The sequence below is a fragment of the Ochotona curzoniae genome, unplaced genomic scaffold (assembly GCF_017591425.1).
Source record: "Ochotona curzoniae isolate NIBS_2020 unplaced genomic scaffold, NIBS_Ocur_1.0 scaffold_3208, whole genome shotgun sequence".
Taxonomy (NCBI): Eukaryota; Metazoa; Chordata; class Mammalia; order Lagomorpha; family Ochotonidae; genus Ochotona; species Ochotona curzoniae.
This window is the reverse complement of record NW_024467106.1, coordinates 6,224,816-6,247,577: the sequence shown is the minus strand read 5'-3', so window position 1 is coordinate 6,247,577 and position 22,762 is coordinate 6,224,816. Positions and strand designations below refer to the sequence as shown.

The 22,762-nt window shown below is 60.5% G+C and overlaps 1 protein-coding gene across 3 annotated transcripts in view; it reads left to right on the top strand.

The window, feature by feature from the left end:
* The first annotated feature begins 3,377 nt into the window (after positions 1 to 3,377).
* The window catches only part of LMX1B (LIM homeobox transcription factor 1 beta), a 67,378-nt gene continuing 47,993 nt past the window's right edge, over positions 3,378 to 22,762 (top strand). For 2 of the 3 annotated variants that reach the window (XM_040963188.1, XM_040963187.1), the window contains exons 1-2: positions 3,379 to 3,517; positions 4,243 to 4,429. In XM_040963188.1, coding sequence (XP_040819122.1) covers positions 3,379 to 3,517; positions 4,243 to 4,429 — 326 coding nt within the window. Of the gene's footprint in view, positions 3,518 to 4,242; positions 4,430 to 22,762 lie in introns of all 3 variants that reach the window. The other variant, XM_040963189.1, reaches the window with a different exon arrangement.

Below are 22,762 nucleotides of genomic sequence, written 5' to 3'. Positions count from 1 at the left end.
GCATCTGGGTGCGAAGAATGCGGGTACTGCCGATTCCACTGCCTGGGAACACGGACCGGAGAGCAGGACAAAGACCAGGAATTGGTCCTCTGCTGGATGTGGCGGGAAGATACGGAGAAAATGAGCGGAGCAGACGGGGATGGGGTCCACGCTGCGAGTTCAGCAGTCCTACGGTGCGCCAGAGAAGGCAGCGCGCCGCAGTTCCGGCCCCTCACCTCGGCAGCCGGCCGCTGCTCCAGCCCGGCAGCCGGCTGCGATTCTCAGAGACAGCGGTTCGGGGACAAGCACTGGGCATCTGTGACGATGGCGCCCAACCGGAACACACATTCTTCTATGCTGAGACCCAGCCTTTCGGGGGTCCCTGGGAGACGAGCCCCTGGGCGTAGCCCCTGGTTCCTCCTGGGCTCTGAACCGCAGCCTCGCGGTCGGTCAGGGAAGCTTTGGATTGCGCGTCTTGGGGGATTCCCATTCAGCTGAGCCGGGAAAAGAGGGGACCGGAGAGAGAGAGACTGGCACAGGGAATGAGGAGAATGGGAAATCGAGGCAGGGATACGGGAACTTTCAACAGTGACTGGGGCTCAGGTGGATGTGCCAGGCCGGTGACCTGAGGCAGGTTACCACGTGCAAGTGGAAGGAGCGGCCGCGGCTTGCTGCTTGCGGACCCTTGCCTGCGAGCCGTGGCCGGGCAGCCGCTGCACGCGCACAACGCGGCCAGCAGAGGGCACAAAGCACCAGGCCCACCCACTGGCCGCGAGGGGTTCCGCAGCTCCCGGCTCCGCGGACCAGAGCCTTGCCCGCCCGGCTCCTCGCCGCTGCTGCCGCATCCCCACTCCACACCCCGCGAGGAGCGCACAGGCCCAACCTCGGGGGGGCTCAAGGCCTGGGTTTCCAAGCTGAGCAAACACTGGGGCCCACGGACGTGGAGGAGGAACTCCACACGCACTCACGCACCCTTCCCGCCTACACACACACAAAGGCGCCGAGCGATACACGGAGACACAAAGCCGCATGAGACACACCTCCAGGAGCCACGCCACCCAGCCTCGCTCCGGAGCTCAGAGACACAAGGCAGGCAGGCAGGCACAGGTGACCTGGAGACGCTTGTGCGCATACACACACAGGACAGGGCCCCAAGACGCAGAACAGGGGCTGGCACACAAAGACGGAGGGGCACCGCAAAACAGCAGACGCACAAAGCCGTCCCAACACCTGGATGCGGGCAGGCACGCACGCACGAATGCACGAGGGTCGCAGATGCACGCAGCCCGAGCTCACAAAGTCTCGAGGACGCAGAAGCGCAGGGCGCGCCGAGCCACACTGCACGCTGCCGGGCGCCCCGGAGCCGGGCAAGCCGACGCGCACAAGCACACACAGACACCCACCGGCACGCACACAGGTACTGGGGTGGGGCGGGAGCCTCTAATCCTCCACAAAGCTGGGGCCCCTTGCCGCACAGGGGGCCACTTCTGACCCATCCTCCCGCAGGCTTCCAATCCGATCCGCCCTCTCGCCTGCAGCGGGGTCAGGGGACCCGCCTCCCCTGCCCTCCGCCCCCGCCCCGCTCCGCGCCGCTGCTCCGCTCCGGGAGGGGCCGGGGCCGCCCCGCACAGCGGCTCCCAGGGGTCAACCCGCGCCTGCCCGGGGGTGGCATCCGCCTTCCGGCTCCTGGCCTCATCATCTCACACTGGTGGGCACCTGGGGATGCCCCACCCTACCCCGCACCCCAGCTAGCGCAACGGGCCTCAGGCACGGTATCATGCTTGCAGCCCAACGCAGTCGGCTCCCGCGCCCGACGCGGGTGCCAGGCCCCGTGGGCGCCTGCAGCCCGGCTTCTAGGATGCCGAGGCCCACGTTGCCCGTGCTTGCCAGGGCGCTGTTTTCTAGGGTCCTCGCGGCAGGGTTATTCGCCCGCCTGCAGGCCGTCCTACATTGCGGCTAACGCGCTCTCCTAGGAGTAAGCCAACCGGCCCTGGGTCACCCCCCCCAACCGCGCCCCTCACTCCAAAGCCTGGCAGGGTTGGCTCCCGCCCATCGTGCCTGCCCCTGCCCGGGTACCCGAGTCTCGGAACTTAGCATTTTCTACACCTGGGGCCTGTCCCCCAAGTCCCTTCACTCTGGATCCCAGGGCCCACATCCACTTCGCTTCGCGGCCAGGCCTGAAGCGACCTAGGACCCCTTTCCCGCGTCTCCCCGGGCCACGGCTGCATCCCGCGAGTCGGGGGGCCCGCAGCCCTCGCCCTCGGCTCTGCGGGCCCCTCAGACCCCGTCGCCAGCCTTCTCTCCCCACGGGGCCGCCGCCCGCTCGGGTGGGGGGCCGCCAGCTCAGCAACCCCTGAGACCTACCTCGGCCGACGGTCGGGGGTCCCGGGGCTGCGGCCGCCGCGCTCGCCGCCGTCCGTGCGGCGCTCGGGCCTCGCTCGGGGCCACTCCTCTGAGCGCGGGAGCTTTGGGCAAAATATTAATAATCAAGAAGGCACGAGAGGAAGGGAAGAAAAAAAAAAAACTTCGCTCCCCAACTCCCAAATCAATTTTTCCAGGGGGTGGGGCAGAGGGATTGGTTTCGAAGACGACCCGGACTTGGGCGAGGGCCGGGGCGGGCAGTCGGGGTGCGGGGCCGGGCGCGCGGCGCGGGGGGCGCAGGCCCGGGGGGCGCACGGGGAGCGCAGGAGGTGTGGGGGGGGGCGGCGCGGCACTATTTGACGTGGGGCGGCCGGCGCGTCCCGGCGCAGGGATACGAGGCGCGCCAATGAGTTCAAATGTCAGGAAGTTTGGGAGCGTGAGGCGGCCGCGGCCGGGGTATCCCTCCGCCTCCAGCCCCAGCTCTAAACCGAGCGGCCCGGCGGGCGCACCATGGCACTGGAGTAGCGCGGGGAGCGCGCCCGGAGCCCGGAGCCCGCTGCGCCCCGCCCGGGACCCCGCCGCGCCGCCCGCGCGCCCCCGCCCCGCCAGCCCCGCACCCCGCGGGGCGCCCCTCCCCCGCCCGCGCCGCGGCCGCCGCCGCCTCCTCCTCCTCCTCCTCCTCCTCCCGGGGCTCGGTCCGCGCCGCCGCCGCCGCCTCTGCCGCTGTCGCCGCCGCCGCCACCGCCGCGGGGCTCCGGCGCTGACAAGCAGGTGACACAGGAGCCGCGCGTGGCAGCGAGGGACCCGCAGGGAGGGCGCGGCGCGGGTGCCACCGCCCCGGCCCGTCACCGGGGCCCGGGGCCAGCGCGCCGCCGCCACCGCCGCACGCTCGCCGGGGACAGCGGGGCGGCCCCGGCCTCAGCCCTAGCCCCGCGGGGGCCGCGCCTCCCCGGCTGCAGGGACGGACTGACGGACGGGCGGGCGGGCGGGCGAGCAAAGCAGCCTGGCCGGCGTGGTCTGCAGCGCGCCCCGCGTCCCATGGATATAGCAACAGGTCCCGAGTCGCTGGAGAGGTGCTTCCCTCGCGGGCAGACGGACTGCGCCAAGATGCTGGACGGCATCAAGATGGAAGAGCACGCGCTGCGCCCCGGACCTGCCACCCTGGGGGTGCTGCTGGGTGAGTGCAGGGGGTCGCGAGCCTGAGGGGACACGGGTGTTGGCGGATGAAGAAGATGGGCTTGCCAGAGGACCTGTGCTGTGGGCTCATAGGCGGGAGGTTCTTGGAGGGATGGCTGGAGAGGAGGCGACCGGAGTCCGGTTGCAGGTGTGTGTGGGGGACATCCCCCTGTGCGCGAGCAGTCAGGACAGGCTGTGGCCGCCTTCTACCAGCCGCTGCGGGGTCGAGGGTTCTGGAACGATCCCTCCGACCCGGGTAGCCCACAGCTGGCAAGGCGTGATGGGGAACCAAGCAGCTTACCTGGATGAACCTCAGAGAGATGCCAGTTCACCTGCTGAGGGGGAGCCTCTGGCAGAAGGTCCCACGGGCCACCCACACCACGGGTTGGTAGGGGGACATTGAGGGAACAGAACAGAGGACCGCGAAGGTGGGGCGTGTCCGCCAGCGAGCGCAGCAGCCTCCCCTCGCCTGCCCGGGTCGCAGCCCGCAAACCCTTGGTGCTCCTGGCCCTTGACGTTAGCGCCCAGCGAGATCTCTCCGGAGAAGGGGCGAGCGCAGCGGCCAGCCACAGGCTCTCGGCGCTTGGACGAGCTGGCTAGGACCGCGGCCGGCCTCTGGCGCTCCCGGGACGCCCTCGCCCTCGGGGCTGGGACTCGGGGCGCTGCGCGAGCCGGCCACTGAATCGCGCGGCGCTGACGGGCGGGCTCTCGCCCTGTGCGCTGCAGGCTCGGACTGCCCGCATCCCGCCGTGTGCGAGGGCTGCCAGAGGCCCATCTCCGACCGCTTCCTAATGCGAGTCAACGAATCGTCCTGGCACGAGGAGTGTCTGCAGTGCGCGGCGTGTCAGCAAGCCCTCACCACCAGCTGCTACTTCCGGGATCGGAAACTCTACTGCAAACAAGACTACCAACAGTAAGCGCCTCTCACCCTCCTCCTTCCCTGCCGCTGCCTCCGCCGCCGCCACCACTACCACCGCCTGCCCGCTGTGGCGGCTAGGGGCTCTGCGCTCCGCTAGGCCCGGCTGCTACAAGGGCTGCGCAGGCTGAGCCGGCCTGGTGGACCCGGAAACCCGTACTGGGCCGCTGAGTTGGGGTGCAACTGGAGGGCCTGTGGCTGACAGGAGGCCTGGCTTGGGGGGCCTTTTAAAGGAAGCTGGTGCTTAGGGAGACGAGATCTGGCGTAGATGTGGGCAGTCGGAGGCAGGCCCCCCTCCTACCAGGCGGTCTGCTGCATTTAAATCCCTGATGGAGAGAAAGGGCAGTCCAGCTTCCTCAGATCGTCCCATGCGGGAATTTTGCGCTTCCCTACGTCCTTAGCTGGAGAAGCAGTGTCGGAAGAGGAAAAGGAACGCTTGAAGAAGGGAGCGGTCCGCGTTCCCTCCCCCGGAAGGCCTCCTCTCTCGGCTGCCGAGGCTCACGGGGAAGCGCCTGCTCTGCCCTGCTGTAGCTCAGGCCTTCCCGGTCGGTTAGTCGAGGCCAGGGACCAAGAGTTGATCCCGGCAAGCTGCTGACCTTCGCTTTTTTAAGCCGAGATCCTAGCTGTTGTGTGGCCAGGGGCCTGGGACAGATCAGAGGAAATGCTGGCCTTTTGTTTTGTGTGCTGGGGCTCTGGAAGAGTCTGGTGTCTAGGGGTGAGTGGCTAGGGTACCCACTGGCTTTGCCCAGTGACCGGCTGCAAATGCAAGGGCCCACTCTGAGTTTCAGATCCTACTCTCAGGTTCTGCTCACACCCTGCCCATCTGGGGGCACGGCAGGAGCTGCCTTTTGCGCCTTGTTCTTCTGCTTGCTTGATGGCGATTCTGCAGGCACCAATCGGGGGTCCATGCAAAGGCTTAACTCTTTGGCAGGTTCCAGGGCCTCTTGCTTTGTGGGAAGTACCCCAGGCTTGGACACGCTGCTACTGACTTGGGCTGCTGCTACGCCCTGCACTCGTTTGCTAATTTGGAGAGAAGCTGAGGCTGTGGGCCTCCGCCAGGCTAGGAAGCAGTACCCGTAAAATGGGAAAGGTCGTTTGTTGTGGGAAGTGCTTGAAGACTTAGCGCCTACATAGGGAGCAGCTTGCTGAGGTTCACCACGCCCCACACCCGTCGCCCCTCGCCTGGCCCTGCTTTACCTGAGCTGGGCTCCTGTCCGACAGTGTCTCCCACTATGGACCAGTGACACCACCAGTTTCAAGAATTCAACATGTGGGGGCCAGTGGGCTGGGAAGTCAGAAAGAGGCTCCCGCGTCTGTGTGCTGGAGAAATGTTTAAAACATGTTGGAAAGTCTGCGTCCAAACCTGTCCGTGAAAGCCCCATATTCTTTATAGAGCTGCTGGTTCCCCAGCTTTAGAACCCTAAGGTCCCCTGGTTGAGCTGGATGTCGCAGAAGAGAATACTGACGGCGGCTGCATCGGTGTGCGGTGTGCGATCATGTTTTAAAAAAGAAAGGAGAAGGTGGCCTGCGAGCCTGGAGTTGGGGACTGTTCCCATCCAGTGCCGGGGTGCTGGGATAAATTTTGGTACTGATTTTGGACCCTGAGTCCCAGTCTGGAGCCTGCCGGGCTGGAGCCTCTAGGGGGGCATCATTCTCTTAGCTCTCAGTGTTGGGCTCCTCCTCCTCCTCCCTGTCCTCTCTTTTCTTCCAATAATGCCAATTAGGTATCTGGGGTTGAGGTCTAGCAGTTGAGCTGGGGTGGGCGGGGTGGCTTCCAGGCTTGGTTGTTATCAAGACAATTCTGCGGGTCTTGAATCTCTGGTCGGCTGCACGAACACCACGGCCGGCAGGGTCCAAGAAGTGGGTGGGAGCTCTTTGGGAACACTGTTCTTTGCACCATGAAAATATCTTTTTTTATTCACGATTCCTTTTTTTCCCCCTCCTTTGTGAAGCGCAAATACATATTTATTTCATCTGTGCGCAAATGCTTTTCAGACAAGAATCCAGGCAAGTGGGCGCAGAAACGTGCCTTCTCCATTTTGCCGAGCCTCAGCATCAGCGGTCCGGGGGAAATTCACAGCTCCCCACCCCCAGCCTCCCTCTCTGCCCCCCACCCTGTAACTTTTGAAGACCCACGTCCTTAGCCAGTGAGGAGCCGCAGGGTTCTGTCCTAACAAAGCAGTTGCCATTTTTAGTAAGCATCGGCTCTCCCTCCTTTCGATTTGTTCCCCAAGATCCCGGGCACCCAGACGTGCAAAGTTATTTTACGCACCACAGGGGGGATTAGTGGCGTCCGCTAAAAGCCACCAGGGCCGGTCCTGCGGGATGAGCAAAGCTGAGCACCAGCCGGCCAGCAGCAGCATTTCTGCCGGACCCAGGGCAACCTCAGCCCCTTTGGCAGCCGAGAGGAGGCACAAAATCTCCACACCTCTTTCTGTCCACTGTGGAATCTTGAGGGGGAAAAAAAAGGTTCCCCCTCCCAATGTCCTTTTTCTTTTCCCTCCTGGATGGCTTGGCCAGGGAGAATTATGTAACACTTCGTTCTCGCCCGTCTCTCCCGCTCGCGCCTGGAAAGGGTTTGTGTCCCGAGGAGGTGGCCAATTCCTGGAGGAGGCTCTGGAAGAGGGAAGAGTCCAAAAATCTGTCACAAAATGGAGTCTAATCACTTGTACGACAGCTCCCAGGTCTGGCGGCCGGAGACTCATCCGTGTCTGTCGCTGTGCAAGCAACAGCCTTTGTGCCGGTTCCTGCCCGTGTGCCTGGTGGGCAGCAGTGTCTGAAGCTCCATGCAGCCGCCACCGGCGGGGCCTGTCCAGGTGGGATGCGCCCACCTCGGCAGAAGCAGGGCCGTCCAGGCGCTGGTGGAGCTTCACAAAAAGCCTTCTGAATCCCAGCGATGATTTTTGTGTTTTAGTTTCCCCCAGCTGGCTGCAGCGTGCTTCCCCACACATTCCTTTCCTCCGAAGTGTTTACACCGGGAAAGGGCCCTGCTCTCCCCAGCATCGGGAGCCTGCTGGCCGCGGTGGCCCAGGTGGGGAGCAAAGCCAGGCGGCAACCTTCTCTGGCCACTGTTCCTGGCAGTCCAGCCAGCCCAGTGGCAGCAGGGTGCCACCCCTCAGCAGTCCCCCTTGTCCCAAGCAGCATACCCCATTGGCCCCGCGCAAGGCTGTAGTCAGTGGCCCTGCCACAGCCCTCAGGCCTGTACTGGCTATCTTCAGAGGAGGAGGAACTGGAGCTTTGCTAGACGAAAGGTCTGGGGTCCCTTCCCGGGGCTTGAAAGGCACATTCTGCCAGCCCATGTTTGGGGACTCTTCGGCCCCTTCCGAGGTTCCTCTCCTGGCACCCCCAGCTGTCTCGGGCAAGGCAAAGGCAGCGCTCTTTGCTGGCCACCCTTTCCTCCCCAGAGCTAGGGTGACCCAGATTCTGCTCACTGCCGAGGTTTCAGGTGCAGTTGTGTCATTGGTGGCTCTCGGCTCCCTCTTCCCCTGTGCCTTGGGGCCTGGCTTAGGGACCACACAGCCCTGGCACCCTCAGCCTATCCTATTCTGTTAAAGGAGAACCTGTCCACCTGTGAGGACTGGCAATGGGGGAGGTTCGGTGGGAGCACTCAGAGGGCTCGAAATAAGGTGCCCCAAAGGGCATGGCATCCTGCCTGGAGTATTGCTAAAATGTTCTGGAAGTTGTCGTTGTCATCACCAGCATGGTGGGAAAGACCTGATGTCCTGCGCATGCACCACGTTGCCCAGAGGTCCTGTCCCAAGGAGCGGCTGCCCTGCTGGGCTTGCCACAAGCCTGTTCTGTGGCAGGAGCTAGAGGCACGCTTGCCCCTGAGCCAGACCTGGGCTCGCCTCCTTCCCACTCTGTACCCTGGGTTCCCCATCAGCACACCAGAGGCAAGGCTGCCACCTGGCCAGCTACACCCCAGGATACCTGGTAGAGCCTTAGCGGGTGCCTCAGTCTGGGGCCAGTTGGGAGTGGGTCCCTTCTCTCCCGCTGCTCATGAAGAGGAGGTAGGTGACCTTCTCACGCAAGGAAGGGCGTAGGTGCCTGGAGTGCTTTGTGCAGGCAGCAAGGTGAGCCCATCCTGCGGGACTACTGCTCCTTAGCACCGGTCTTACGTGGCAGGGGTCTTTTAACAACTTGGGAAAGCATTCTCAGTAATGCAGATTTATATTTGAAGAGAACCTAGTGTGCTGGCTTTTGTGATTCGAATGACAGAGTGAGATTAGGACGAAGTGTGTAAGCGCGCGCCCTCGGAGAAGGAGGAGGGAGCAGCTTCAGCAGAAATGCTCCCGGGAGGTGGGAAGGGGCCCCTCCCGCTCAGACTCCGTGGCCTGGTGAAGTTGTTGCCCAAGTGGGCTCCAAGTGTTTGCTGCCTTGGTCCTGTGGCTCTGTGGTTTTTTGTTTGTTTGTTGTTTTTGTTTTGTTTTTAAGAGGGGAAGAAGGAAAAAAATATATAGTAAAAAGCCCTGCTTTGGCACCACTTAGGCAGAAGGATGGAGGATGCTCCCAATGACATGAGTTATAACTTGCAGTTTGCTGGCCACCACTGTCAAGCCCGGGCTCGGGAGGCGGGACGAGAGCTGGATGATCCACTCATCCAGGGAATTGCCTGTGCCCGTCAGTCATCTGGTGCCAGCAGACCAGGGCCCGTGGCTTTCTGGCTGACCCAACCGGAAGTTCCCGCAGTCCTCTCCAACTCCGGGATCCTGTGCTGATGGCAGCAAAGAGCAAAAATCAAAATGATAGATCTTTTCTCCCAGCTGCCGCAGTCAGAAGTGGGGAGGTGGCGGAAGGACAGGGTAAAGGCGGAGCCCGTGTTCGCACAAGTTGATTCCTAAAGGCCAGGGAAGTGGAGTGGCAGGCGCTGGATCCCCACTTCACGTCCTAAATGTGCCATGTCATTGAATGCCAAAAGCAACACGATTTGGTTCCCCATTGGCCTATAGGGCTTTCTTCTCTCTGTCTCTCTTTCTCTCCTCCCTCCCCTCTCTCTGTTTTTCCCTCTTTCTGTCCTCTCTCTCTCCCTCCCCTCTCTTTTTTTTTTTTGGTAGTAAATGTTTATTTGTGAATAATATACTTGAAACAGCCCAGCCTTGACCTCACATCTCCTGGAGCATCCATCTTCCCTCAGAAAAATGTTTCAAAGCCTGTGTAATTTTGGGGGGAAGGTGTAACTGACGGGGCAGTGAAGGGCCGTGTTTGCTTTAACTACTGCTGCGGGCGAGGGACAGAAGGGGCCACTGTGCGGCTTTCTTGGGTTTCAGGCCTGGCTGACAGCCCTTCCTGAATGCCCTTCCCTTGGCCTACCCAGGCCCTACATACACAGTCCTGGGGGTGGGGTGGGGTCTCCTTTGTTATTCCCAGGGCAAGATGGGGTCCCTGGGATCCTGAACTGTCCAGCTTCTAGACTGGCAGCCATCGGAGCTGCCTCCCTGACCTGGGGGTCCTGATAGGCAGGTGGGGATGTCAGCAGCTGTGGGCACATTTAGGAAGTGAGGATGGAATGGGGGCTTTGTCTAATGCCCACCCCAGCTTAGAGAAGCACCTCGCTGACCCTGGTGCTAGCTGGGTAAACTTAGAGGGTTGGAGGAAACCAGGTTCCTACAGTCCAGTTCCAGAAGAAACAAAGCTGTTTGCTTCCTGACTTCCAGTGGGGGTAGAGTTTCCAGGGCCGTTCAGAGCGCCAGAGATGCCCACTGCGGCTGGCTGGAGTGAATGAGCAGGCCACGGAGGAGGAACTCTGCGTGAAGGGTCCCTCCCCCAGCCCCCGCTGGACTGGGACAAGCTGGGTGTGACTACACCCTGGGGACTGGGAATATGGGGGTGGGGCAGGCCTGAGTGGTGACAAGCAGCCAGGTACTCCGGGGCCACCTCCTCCAGCGGAAGGAATCCCAGGAAAAGGCGCATTTTCTCAAAAAGAGTGTTTGGCCGTTGGAGACGGGAATGGAGCAGGCCAAGCTCCTTGAGGGAGGGAAGGGTCGGGTCTCCCCAGCCTCGGCTTTTCTCTCCCATGAAATGGGGGTGACTATTCCAGCATCCCAGTGTTGCTCTGAGGATTCACTAGACGGACCCCAGAGGTGGCAGGCTGCTCAGCCAGCGGGCTGTCTCCCTCCCTGCTGGGAAGGGAGCCGACTGCAGCCCCACAGGAATGCATTGTCTGCCCTGTGTGGGAGGCCCAGGAAGTGCAGCCTCCTGAAGCAGGCCTTGGTCACCCTTCTGCTCCCCTGCCCAGGTTTGGGGGGTCCTGAGAAGCAAAGCAAGGGCAGGTCTGCCTGCTGCCCAGGCCAGACAGGGCTCCTGGGGAGGCATGGTGGTGGAGCATGGGATCTGTGGAGGGGGAGCAAGCAGCAGAGTCTTACCCAGCCCGACTGCATCTGCGAGGAAAGGACAGGAGTCTCTGCCCCCCCCACCCCCACCCCAGTGAAGGTCACTGACTTGATTAGCCTGGGAGGTTCAGCTACTCTCCCCAGACCGAGCTCCTTGGGAGCTGCACTCTGTAGCTCCCAATGCAGCCCGCCCCCGCACCACTCCGCAATTGTGGGATGCCCCCCAGGCACCCAGCCTGGAGGAGGTGGAGGGGGTCAGTGCCCTTCTCTCACGGAATGCCCCCTGGAGGGCCAGCCCTGCCCTGCCCTGAGGAGGAGAGAAGGGGTCGGGAGAACTGTTTGCCTTTCCCGCCAGGGCATACTGGCATGCAGGGCGAACGGGTGGGTCGGCTTCCGATGGCCTCCACCAGCGCCCTCCTCAAGGCCCAGCTCTCTTCCGCGCGGCGGCGCCTGCTCCTCCGTGTGATTTCCAGTCCCGGGAGTTGAGGCAGCACTGCACCCGGGCGCCGGGCCTCCTCGCCGGGCCCGCGGGCGCCAGTGGCGGTTGATGAATTTCGGTGTCACCAGGGGTTTAGCCCGGATTTGGGAACCGCGCGCTCTAATACGCGCACACGGTGCTGCCCTTTCCAAAGCATAGCCCTTTTCACCCAACTGCTGATTTATGAAGGAATCCGATCTTGGGCCAGGCTGGGCTGGGCTGGGCTGGAGCCCGGATGGGCTGGAGCTAGGAGCTAGGAGCTAGGAGCCCAGACCCCGCACCCCGCAGAAGCCTTCGCTCTTTTAGGAGCCCCGGCAGCTCGGCCCCTCTCCCTGGGTGTGGCTTGGGGGGCCCTAATCAGTGGTGGCCCAAAGGGAAGGTTTCCCTGGCCTGGGGCTGTGGCCCCTACAGAAGGCAGGCGAGCAGAGCCAGGGTGGGCAGTGTAAAGCTCCTCTCGCCGACCCCCCTCCAGCAGCCCCGAAAACAGCGAGTTTAAGAGATCTGTGTATTGAGGGAACAGAAAAATCAAAGGAAAGAAACGGGCCAGAGAGAGTGTGATGCCTTGCTCTCTGCGCCCCAGACCCCAGGCCACTGGCTCCGGAGACGCCAGCCCCCTCCCTCTGGCATGCGCCCCGGCCCGCCCGGGAACGGGGTAAGGGGACCCGCGGGAGCGGGTTTTCTTCTATTTTTTCCCCCTCCCAGATTGGGTTTGCAAGGGGGAGATGTGGTTGTATCAATCCACAAATATTTACTCTTAACAAACTTGTATCTGTGGAGATTTCGAACAAAGACAGTTTAGGGGGATTACAAAAACCCTAAACCCCGTTTTTCTCCCGGACTTGATACTTTAAATGCCAATTACTGCCGAGCCATATCCAACAGCAACCAGGGGGGAAAGGCAGGCAGGGTCCGAGGAGGCTAGTCCAGCCATTAAATGTAACTTTTCATTATGAAAAGGATTTCGGCGGTTTTATCTTCTAATAAGATTATGTCACGGACACAAGTACCTAGGATGGTGCTGAGTGACAGGGCTCTGTCGTTTAATCAGCGGCTGCTCCGCTCGACCCGCAGAGCCCTTTGTCCGGCCGAGTGAACGACGGAAACTTGCCGTCCTAATCCCCTTATTCATGTCAAGCAGAGAAAGAAGCAGAGCACCTTACAACCGTGTCCCCTCCACCCCTTCCGAGGGCAGGGCGGCAGTGGCGGAAGGAAGGAGGGGGCCGCACGCCTGTATCCCCAAGGCCCTGACCTCTGGCTTTTTGGAGTGGGCCCGGGTCTCTGGAGCCAGAGAGGGGAGCAGCCTCGATTGGCAACACCTGTAAAATGGGGCAAGGGGCCAAGGAGACACGAGCTAGGGATGGGGACATTTGGCCTCCACCACAGAGAGCAGAGTTCCCCCCAACCGCCCACTGGGTCTTCTTCATCCCGGGAAAGGTGGAATTTTGGGCGAGCCCCTGCCACCCCTATTCAAGTGAGAGTCACCGGGTGAGGGAGGCCGAATGGGGGATGCCCGGCTGGGGTCCAACCCGGGGCAGATTTCGTTGGCTCCCTGGGACTCGAGTCTTGGCCTCCCGGGGCTAGCCCTTCCCCAGAGCTTGGCCCCTTTCTTCAGAGGGCGAATTCCTTTGTTCGACCCCCGCGGAAACCCGCTTCTCCGCCGGCCCGTGGCGCCTTTCTTCTCGCCGTTGCCGCCGCCACCGCCTGCGTCCCACCGTGTGCAGGTCTGTCCTTCCTCTGCAGGCCGGCCCTTTCCACATCGCCCAAGGCCAGGCTGCCTGCTGGCACAACCACAAACCCAGCCTGTACGGCTGGCATGGGGTTGGGGGCGGGCGAGGGGGAGGCAGTGAGCACACTTCAGCAGCAGGTAGCAGCTGACCAGTGTCCAATGGTTTCGGGTCCTGCACCAACTAAAAAAAAAAAAAAAAAAAAAAAGGAACGAAAACACAACAACAAAACCAACACTTAGCAAAGGAAGCCGGTGAGTCCTAGGGTCTTTCCTTCACACTCTTTTGGGCTGGCCCCCCAAGAGTCCAGGGCGCTGGAGCTCTGGAGGCGGGGCTGCGGAGGAATGGTCTGCGGTGTACCTGGCTCTGCAGTCTTGCAGGGCTCCTGGGCTGTGCTCCAAGGACCCCCGTGGGCCCTGGCAGCGCTTGCTCGGGGGACGCCTGGCTGCACACACGGTCTCCTCCCGCCTGGGGCCCCGGGTAAGATCGGCCTGAGAGCGCCGTGTCACCTCGTAAAAGCAACAGGCAAAAGCTGTTTTATGGAGAAGAAGGGGGCAGGAAGTGATGCTTCCATCGCCGACTGCCCATTGTCTCCTGCCCTGATCCAGGCAGGGGACCTGCCCAGGAGGACAGGGTAGGGCCGTTAAGCTGGGAATAGATGGGGCAGGCAGGATCCAGGAGGAGCCGGCGGCTCACCCGGGCATCCCCGCTCAGCCGATGAACCCCAGTCCTTCCTCGTAAGCCCAGGCTCGGGGCGAGGGAGGTGGTTGGACTTTTTTTTTTTTTTTCCTCCAAACACTTGATACCAACTTTGTTTTCTTGGCAAGAAAAATAAGCCTTGTTTGGGAGGGGGGGGTTCTCCGTCGAGGAGTGAGGGAAGGAATAGGCCGGCGGCCGGCAAACTTTGCGGATTAGGTTTCAGAGCCTCCACCCCACCCCCAGCCCGGCGGCGGTGATTTGTGTGCGGGGGTCTGTGACCCCGCGAGCATCAAACGGCCCGCGGGAACCGGCCGAGTTCAGAGGGACAGTGGGCAGAGGGGCGGCCTAAGACAACGCAGATGGTTCCTATCAGCCGGGCTGGCCGCACCCTGCGCCCGCAGAGCCCGCCCGGCGGCCCGGCTCCTCTGCCTGGGACGACCGAGGGCCTGGAGTCTTCCGGGGAGAGCGCATGTCCCGCGGCCTCAGGGATCCACGGGTTGCGGGGTAGAAGGGCTCCTCCATCAGGTCCCGACCCTGTCCAGCGCAGAAGGAGCCTAACACCCCCTGTCTGCCCAGGACAGCGTTTGAGCAGGGACTGGGCAGGAAGTGAGAGCCTTCAGCCTCTTAGCCCACCCCTGCCCTGCAGGCGGCTGGGGCTGGCTTACGTCATCAGGCCCCTCCCCCGGGGGCTTATTGGCCTTTTTACCCAGGGAGGTGCCCTGGCCCCTGCCTGCCCACTACCCACTCTGCTACATTTGCTTGCCCTATCCTGGCAGAACATCTCCCTACCCCTGCCAGCCTGCTCCAGAGGGTCCTCTGTCTCCAGTCCCAGGGGAAAGCCGAGTAGGGGACCCTTTACCTGGGCCCACAGCCTTGCTTTGGGGGTCTCTGCTGTCAGGCTAGGTGGAGCTCTTGGCCCGATTCTGCCCAGAGCTGATGGCCTTGGGCCCAGCTTTCTTGCAGCCTCCGAGGGTCCTGACCACAGCAGGCCAGTGGCTGCCAGGCCACACCTGTGAGTGCTCTGGGCCACTTTAGAATGTTCCAGCTGGAAAGCTCTTGCAGGTTCTTTGAGAGAAGGAAAGACTGAGGTCCAGGTGTAGCCAGGGACCTGTGAGAGGGCGGAGGCCAAAACCCCCTCTGCTGGCTGCCTGGCTGCCTGGCAGCTCCGCGGGTGGTGGTGATTTTTCCCCAGAAATTTCTCTCAGACTCTAACTTGGGCACTGACTGGCTCGCTCTCTCCTGCCTGGGCTGATGTCTTAGGGAGTGTGGCTTGTCACGGGAGCAACCGGTGGGCCTTGGTGGTAAAGCGATGGTGAGAGGTTCCTGAATAGCTTGTGGGTTGGGGAATGTCTCCCTTCAGGTCAGGACAGCAAGAGGCAGGCAGCAGGTGAACCCAGGGATGGCCATGTCCCACTGTCCCTCCATCCTTCCTGTCTCAGATCGCTACCCTGGACCTGGCCTATCCGTCTCCAGGTGGGTCACTGGGAGGCCAGCAGCATGGCCAGGGCCGTGAAGGGACCTCTGGAGGCTGCCGTGTCTCCCAGGGTCCCTGCCCCGGGGGGAGCAGCCCGGCTGGGTCATCTGGGCACAGGAGACACATCTGTCCTCCACATGTCGGAGGCCGAGCCGAGGACATGTGGTTTGGGACGTGTTATCTTAATGATATTTATTAGCCGATCCTGAGAAAAGAAAAGAGTCCGATATTGTAATGACTCGACAGAGTTTCCCAAATGTACGTGGAGACAGATGGGCAGAGGCCGCCAGCAACAGCCAGGTTTCTTCTGGGCTGGGGCGGCGGCTCTGGCAAAGTTCTTTGGGTCGCTGGAATCCCGATGCTGTGAAACAACACTTTCGGCTTTCATTTCCCCAAGCAGAGATCTGAAGTACAATCCGTTACTCCGCCTTGACTGATGGTTGTTTTGTTGGAGTATGGTTCTAATCCTTATTAACATTCTCTAAAGTCACCCATGAAATATGGCTTTTACACCACACTCTTTGGCATATGTTTTTCTTTTCCAGGATATTTTTCAGCCTATCTCCCAGCCTCATTGCTGTTCTTTTTTTTTTTTTTTTGGCCATAGGTCTAAAGTTGCCAGTCCAAGCTGAGTGAGCGTGGCCAATGGGGCGGGTGTGGGCAGGGGGGCAGTTGACACATCTCTGCTCCCGACGCAAATTGCTTCTGATGATTGAGTTCTGAACGTTTTCCTTCGTTGTGTTTTTTATTAAAAACGCCAACGTATTTATGCTTGATAGTGTCTTCAATTAGGATAAAAAAAAAGTGGCACTGGAGGAGGGGGTTCCCCTTTCTATAGCAGTATGTAAAGAAAATACTTGTTATAACCGCAAAATTGCCATCCAAAGCTGGTTCGAGTCAAGGCAGCCCTGCTTGGACAAACCCAGCAGGCTGCATGCTTTTTTTTCCCCCCTTAGCGTTCCAGCTGCCTGGGAAACAGACCAGAGAGGAAGCACACAGAAGCCTCCTCCGATCTGCAGAGTCCTTGGGCACCACACGAGAGCCTAATGCTTCCCAAGTTTGTGAGCTGCAGAGAGCCTCGGCTGCACGGGGCTCTTCTGGAGCACACCGCAGCCGCGGCCACAGAAACCATCCCAGCTGCTGCCTGGGCGGCACTTGGAGCCGGTCAAGAATGATAGTTGCTGTCTGTTTCATCCTCAGGAAATGAGGCACAGAGACACCAGTCACTGGCCCAAGGTCACACAGCAAGGAGGAGGGGGAGCCGGGTGCTGGAGCCCAGTCCTGGAGTCCCCGAATCAGGCCTTTTGCTGGGCCTGGGGTCCTCCTGGCAGCCTTGCCCCGGAGCTCCCGTGGCTGCCTGGGGTCAGGCTTCTGTAGGAATTATCTTGTTACTTTTCACTGGCCTGGGGACAGGTCATCTGAATTTTGTTTCCCATCCTGCCTCAAGGTCATACAGCTTCAGAAGGTGATAACCAGGGCCGCCAGTCCCAGTTTAGTGTTGTGGCTAGGCATGGGGCTGAGCCACATTTCCCCGGGTCTTGAGGAAGGTTCTGGAAAGCACCAGGTTTCCAGGTGACAGCCCTGGAATTCAGAGTTGGAGCCACACCCCTTGGGTTGCACAGCCACTGAGGGGCTGCGTGGCACAGAGCCAGCCTGGGTGGGTGCCACGACCTGCTTTCATGACCATTGTTCATCCTCAGGGAACCTGGGCTTCTGGGTGGGTCTCCCCTGGGCTGGGCACCTCTCCTGGCACCAGGTAAGGATAGGGGTGGGCTAGGTAGATGTGTGACTACATCCCCTCTGAGACCCATTTTGCAGATGAGGAAACCAAAGCCCAGGGCATAGAAGTGCTTTTCCTAGATGGTACAGCTGGAGAACGGGGCTGCCGGCTCCGGGGTGCTGCTTGTCCAGGGAGATTGAATCATCCTCCTCAACCATCAGCCTTTGCGGCCGCACTGCCCTAAAAAATTTACAGACACGTGGTAAGAGCAGGGAAGGGTGGAGAAGAAGGCTGATTTTCTCAGGCTCACACAGCAACATCCGTCCTCCTGCACGGGATGGCAGAGGCCAAGGAGGGCAGGGGAGCAGGCCCAGCCTGTGTCCAGGGGCTCTGCCAAGCCCTCCCAGGGCCACCTGTACCCCTGCGGTGCCTTCCTGGCTCCGGACTGCCGGGGCAGCTACTGGGCAGGCGCTGTCTGCCCTTTGAAGGGACTGCCGCCTGAGTGTGTCACTTTGAACTGCTAAGGGGCCTGTGGTGAGGGCTTGGCCTCCCCCTAGGAGCTCCCCCCCCACCCGCCCACCCCTCCAGATCTTGTTCCAGTCGGCAGGCTTGGAGCCGGAGGGGCGGGCAAGGCAGCAGCCCCCTGTGGCATGTTAGTCTGATAAGTGAGCAGCGACAGACCCCTGGAGGTGGCCGGGACAGGCCGCCCACAGCTCAGACTATCCCACGTGCTGGCCAGTCACCCGCAGACAGGCCGTTGCCGCTGCACGGCACATATTTAAATTAGAATAGCAGTGCTGATAGCAATGATGATGATAACCTGTGAAAGGAAATGTCTTGCTTGGCAGCCAGGGAGCATCAGGGCCCCATCCTGGGCTTGATGGGGTGAGCTCTGCTGGCACAGGTGAGCATGTGCTAGGTAAGAGGCCAGGAACCAGGTAGGGGGCCTTCCCAGCCAGGTGCTTTCTAAACTGAGCCAGGAGGAGGTGGGCCCACCCCACCCTGACCTCAGGGAGCTCCCAGGATCCAGGGGTGGGGTGCAAGCAGAGGAGTCTCCCAACATGCCTGCACCCAGCGGGGGTGGAGTACAGGCAGACTCTCCCAGCATAGTGTCATGCCAGCATAGCCCCTATGCCTGCAGGCGTGGGTTTGATGGCTCTAAACTTCATTGCTTGGGAGACCAAGAACTTCAGTTAGATTTCTCATAGCACTTCAGAGCCTCCGAGTTGGTGTCTGGCCTATGCTGCCTCATGGCTGTGTGACCTTGAGTTCAGTGCTTGGCCTCTCTGTGCCTGTTGAGGGATGAGATTGAAAGGAGCAGGCATCTGCGGCTCAGCCATGGCAGTTGTGGCTCCAGCAGGCTGTGTGATGGAGGTGCCTGTGGTCCTTTGGGCAAGACCCCAGCAGGTGTCTGGTTTGGGTCCTAGGCCCTGTCTAGAACAGGACATAGGTGGTGCTTCCGCTGGGACAGAAAGCACAGGGAATCGGGCAAGAGCTAGGCTCGGCTACACTGGATATGTGACTCTTGGCAAGTTCCTCAGTTTGTCTGAGCCTGTGTTGCCTGGTTGGTAAAATTAGGACGATCAGAGAACCTGGCTTCTATGGGTGTGAGCCAGGTTGAAGGGGTGAGGGGTACATGGTCGGTGGGCACTACTTCATTCAGGGGAAAGGCTGGGGTGAACCCAAGAAGACAGAGTCTATGTGCTGGTGCCCTGGAAAGACAGAGGCCTGCAGACAGCAGGCTGTGCTGTGGGTGGACCAGCGGTGCGGGGAGGTCACTCCAGGAGCACGTACTGGTGGTAGGACTATCAGGAGTTAAGCCTGCAGCTCGAGAAGGGCAGGCCAGGCCAGTGAGTGTGGCTGCTGGGACGCTGGGACATGAGGCCACAGAGCGGGGCAGGGGCATGGCTGTACTGCAGGGTATGGAGTTTATGCTGTGGGCAGGAGGGAGCCATTGAAGGTTATTGGACAGGGGAGTGACGGGAACTAGAGAGGCACTTTATGGAGATGACATTGGCAGCATGAGCATGGGATTAGGGACTGGCAGGAGGAGGCCATTGCCCCCTTGGAACCTGGGGGCAGGGGAGGGGACAGATCTGAGCCAACTTCAGGTGGCAGCTGTGGGAAATGAGGGGAGAGAGCAGGGTAAATGGAGAATCATAGAGGCCCAGGGCCTAGAGCTGCGGGCCTGGGACCCCTGGGTGCTCAGCTGCCTTGGGCACCTGAGCACTCGCTACCCACTTGACTAGATCCCCAGACAGACATATGGCTTTATGGATGAGGGGCTACGTTTGCTCTACTGCTTTGCTGAGGACCTGTGCATTCTCCATTTTGCAGCAAGCAGCTCTGTGTTTGCATTTTTTTGAGCCAGCCACTCACCTGCTATTCCCATACATCTCGCACACTTGTCCTTGTCCAGGTCTTGCTCAGGCTGTGGCGATGCCCAACACGTGTCTCCTGGCCGCCATTGTCCCTCCTTCTTCTGGAAAAGTCCTGGCATGAGGTACATGGGCCTCTTGGGTTCTCCCTGAACCCCTCAGATGAGATCGGACGTGTTCAGGGTGGTATGGCCATAGACATCCCTGAACCCCTCAAAGCAGCCAGGTGGAGTGTGTCCTTGACACTCTGCAAGCGTGTGGAATCCTAGGCCTGCCGAAGGGCTGGAGTTTAGGGTGGTACCAGCCCCTGGGGGAGGCATGTGTACACTGGGGTCGGAGAACCTGTGCCCAGGGGTCCCCAAGTCTGGCACAGGTACTTGAGTGTCATGAATGAACACATGAACTGTGGCTGGCACGCATCTCACTGCACACAGTGTGGCCTGGCATGGCACTGTGGGCTAGGACTGAGCAGGTGCAGATCGCGAGGACATGCGGACAGTAGCCCATCCTGGAATATTGGTCAGGGTTCTTCTCCCTCCCTTGAAAGCCCAGGACACAGAGGCCAGACAGGGGTGTGCCGGGGATACTGAGTTCCCTGGAAGCAGATTGGGGGAGGGAGGTAAGGTCGTGAGACACACTACTGCAAGCTCACCTCCTGACATCTCTTCTTGCGCTATGCAGCCCATAAAGCCAAGGACTCACATTGTCTCTTTACAAGTCCAAAGACAGTGCCTGTCTCTCTTCCTGTCTGAGGGATGTGGGGACTGAGGCACCGGCAGGAGTGTCAGCTAGCCGAGATCACAGGGCAGCTATAGCAGTCCACCAGCTGACCCCTGAGCTGCCTGTTCCACCCCTGTAGCTTCTGCTTCTGGTGTCCTGGGAGTGCCTGGCATACAGTGGGTGCTCAGCGACTGAGACAGTGAGGAAAGAAGGAAGGCCTGGGCCTGGCGTGATGGTGCAAGTGGTTAAGGTCCTCACCTTGCACGCCCGGGATCCCATATGGGCGCCGGTTCTAATCCCGGCAGCCCCGCTTCCCATCCAGCTCCCTGCCTGTGGCCTGGGAAAGCAGAGTCGAGGACGGCCCAAAGCCTTGGGACCCTGCACCCGCGTGGGATACCCAGAAGATGTTCCTGGCTTTGGATTGGCTGAGCTCCAGCCGTTGTGGCTGCCTGGGGAGTGAATCAACGGACGGAAGATCTTCCTCTCTGTCTCTCCTCTCTGTATATCCGCCTTTCCAATAACAATAAAATAAATCTAAAAAAAAAAAAAAAAAAGAAGAAGGAAGGCCACTCTGCCCATCTGCCCAGGCAGGACCCGAGGGAGCAGGGCAGGGGAGCGGCAGGGGAGTGCTCCCAGAGGAGAAGTTCTAACGTTAGCAGGTATGCAGAGACCTGCTGGGGGCATCCACAATGTTCTGTGCTGAGCCCAAGCCCCTTTACCCAGGTGCACCTGGAGTGGCACTGAGGGGCCTCATTGACAAATGTCTGCAGACAGCGTTCATTTCAGAGAAGCCCGGGGTGAGGAACGAGGGGCATCCTGGCTGTCGGCCCTGCCCTGGGGTGCTAAGCCATGTGGATCTGGGCTAGGGACTGAGAATCGACACCCGAATGCCAAGTGGTGGGCACTTTCTGAGGCTAGGTCTGTGAGCCTCTGTCCTGAATCCCCTGACCTCAATTTCCTTCTCTGTGAAGTGGGTCTAGCTTGGGATGAGCAAGAGAAAGATTCTGAGATGTGCAGTGCAAAGCTTATTGCTCAGAAAAGAGCAGGTGAGGGAGAGAGGTTTCCCGTCCACTGTCACTACCCTGGTGGCCATTCTTGATTAGTGGGGGATCATAGCCCTGCCATCGCGGGCATTTGGGGACGAGCCAGTGGATGGGAACATTTTGGTTCATTAGAAGAATCGTCCCAAGATGCACCAAAGCCTGATTCACTCTCTCCTGCTCCCCTCCTTCCCGCTTCTGTCACAGCCTCCCTGGGTCTCCCTCTCTGCATACACGGAGCAAGCAGGGAACAGATAACTGGACCTGAAGCCCCACAGGGGCCAGCACGAAGGACCAGCCCTGCTGAGTCCCGTGGGTGGCAGCTCTGGTGTATGGAGGGGGTGCAGACTGCAGCTGGGGTACAAGCATCAGGAGATACCTGACAGAGTTGGGAAAGGCCTGGAGGGGGCTATTCTGGGAGACATGGAAGCCTGCGGCTGCTTGGGAAGAACAGAGGGCTCCACCTCCCTGTCTCTCTGCCCCACTCTATTCTCATCCCACGCCAGTGCAGTGCAGCCCTGTAGGTTTGATCCAGAGCCCTGCACCTGCTGCAGGCACAGCACCTCAGGAAGGCACTGATGCGCCTGAGAGTGAGAGAGAGAGAGAGAGAGAGAGAGACTGAGACTGTTGCTGCTGTCCCATTTCACAGATGAGAACTCCGAGGCTGAGAACCTGGTAGTGACTTGCCCAAGGCAGCAGTTCCCTTCGCTTATCTGTCCCCAGTCCTCTTCCAGGTTGCCAGCCTGTGCCCTGCTGGTTCATTGTACCCCTTTTGCCCTGTCACCCAGAGGTGTTCACACAGGCACAGGCGAGCTATGGGAGGAGCTACCAGCCAGGAGCTTTTAAGATGCAGTCAAGAGGAGGCGTGGTCCTGCTCTGCAGGACTGGCCAGCCCAGACCACATGTACCGATCTCCAGCCGCAACTGTGACCAGTCACACAGGTGACCTCGGAATGCTTGTGCATCAGAAGCCACCAGTCCCGGCCTCAGTTGTACCACCATCTGCCATGTAACCCCAGCTTCTTGGTCTGTAAAATGGGTATGCTGAAAACCCAAGTCAAAACTTCTGGCAAATGGAGACATGATGGGTGTTTGATGATGGTAGCAGTGATGAAGTAAGTCAGCCAAGGACATACGAGCTCAGAGAGGTTAGGTGGCTGCTCTGTGGTCACTCAGCTGGGAAGCGTGAGACTGTAAGGAGCTCTGAGGGCTGCACCTTGTGGATGCCCAAGTGCTGCTGCCTGGCAGGACAGGGGAGAGCTGGGGCTGGGCATTCCACTGCCCCGGCCTGGGATCAGGCTCCAAGGACCAGGAGTGACAGCCACTTCCTGTCACAGGACAGCCTGGCAGTCCCAAGTTCCTGGGAGTCTTCTGTGCCCTTTCAGCTGCTGCACATCTCTAGGGAGCAAGGGCCTTGCGTGAGGGCCTCCACCACCCTTTTTTATGGTGTTTGCCGAACACACACAGCACTACCCCCCAAGAGCTCCCTGTCTGTGGGAGAAATACATGTGTGGCGGAGGAAGACCTGGGCATTGTGATCCCCAGGGGATGGGGCTCCTTACCCAGACCAGGACATGGATGGAGGAAGACTTCCTGGAGGAGGAACCATCCTATCTGAGAGCAGGCAGTGGGTTACAGGTAGAGATGGGTAGGCACAGGGACCTGCGGACGTCAGTTGGGACACGGTCTTGGAGGCAGTGCTGGGGAGAGTGGTCTGTCCTCTAGCGGCCCCTGGAAGCAGTGGGGGGAGTCTGCGCAGGGGTGCAGG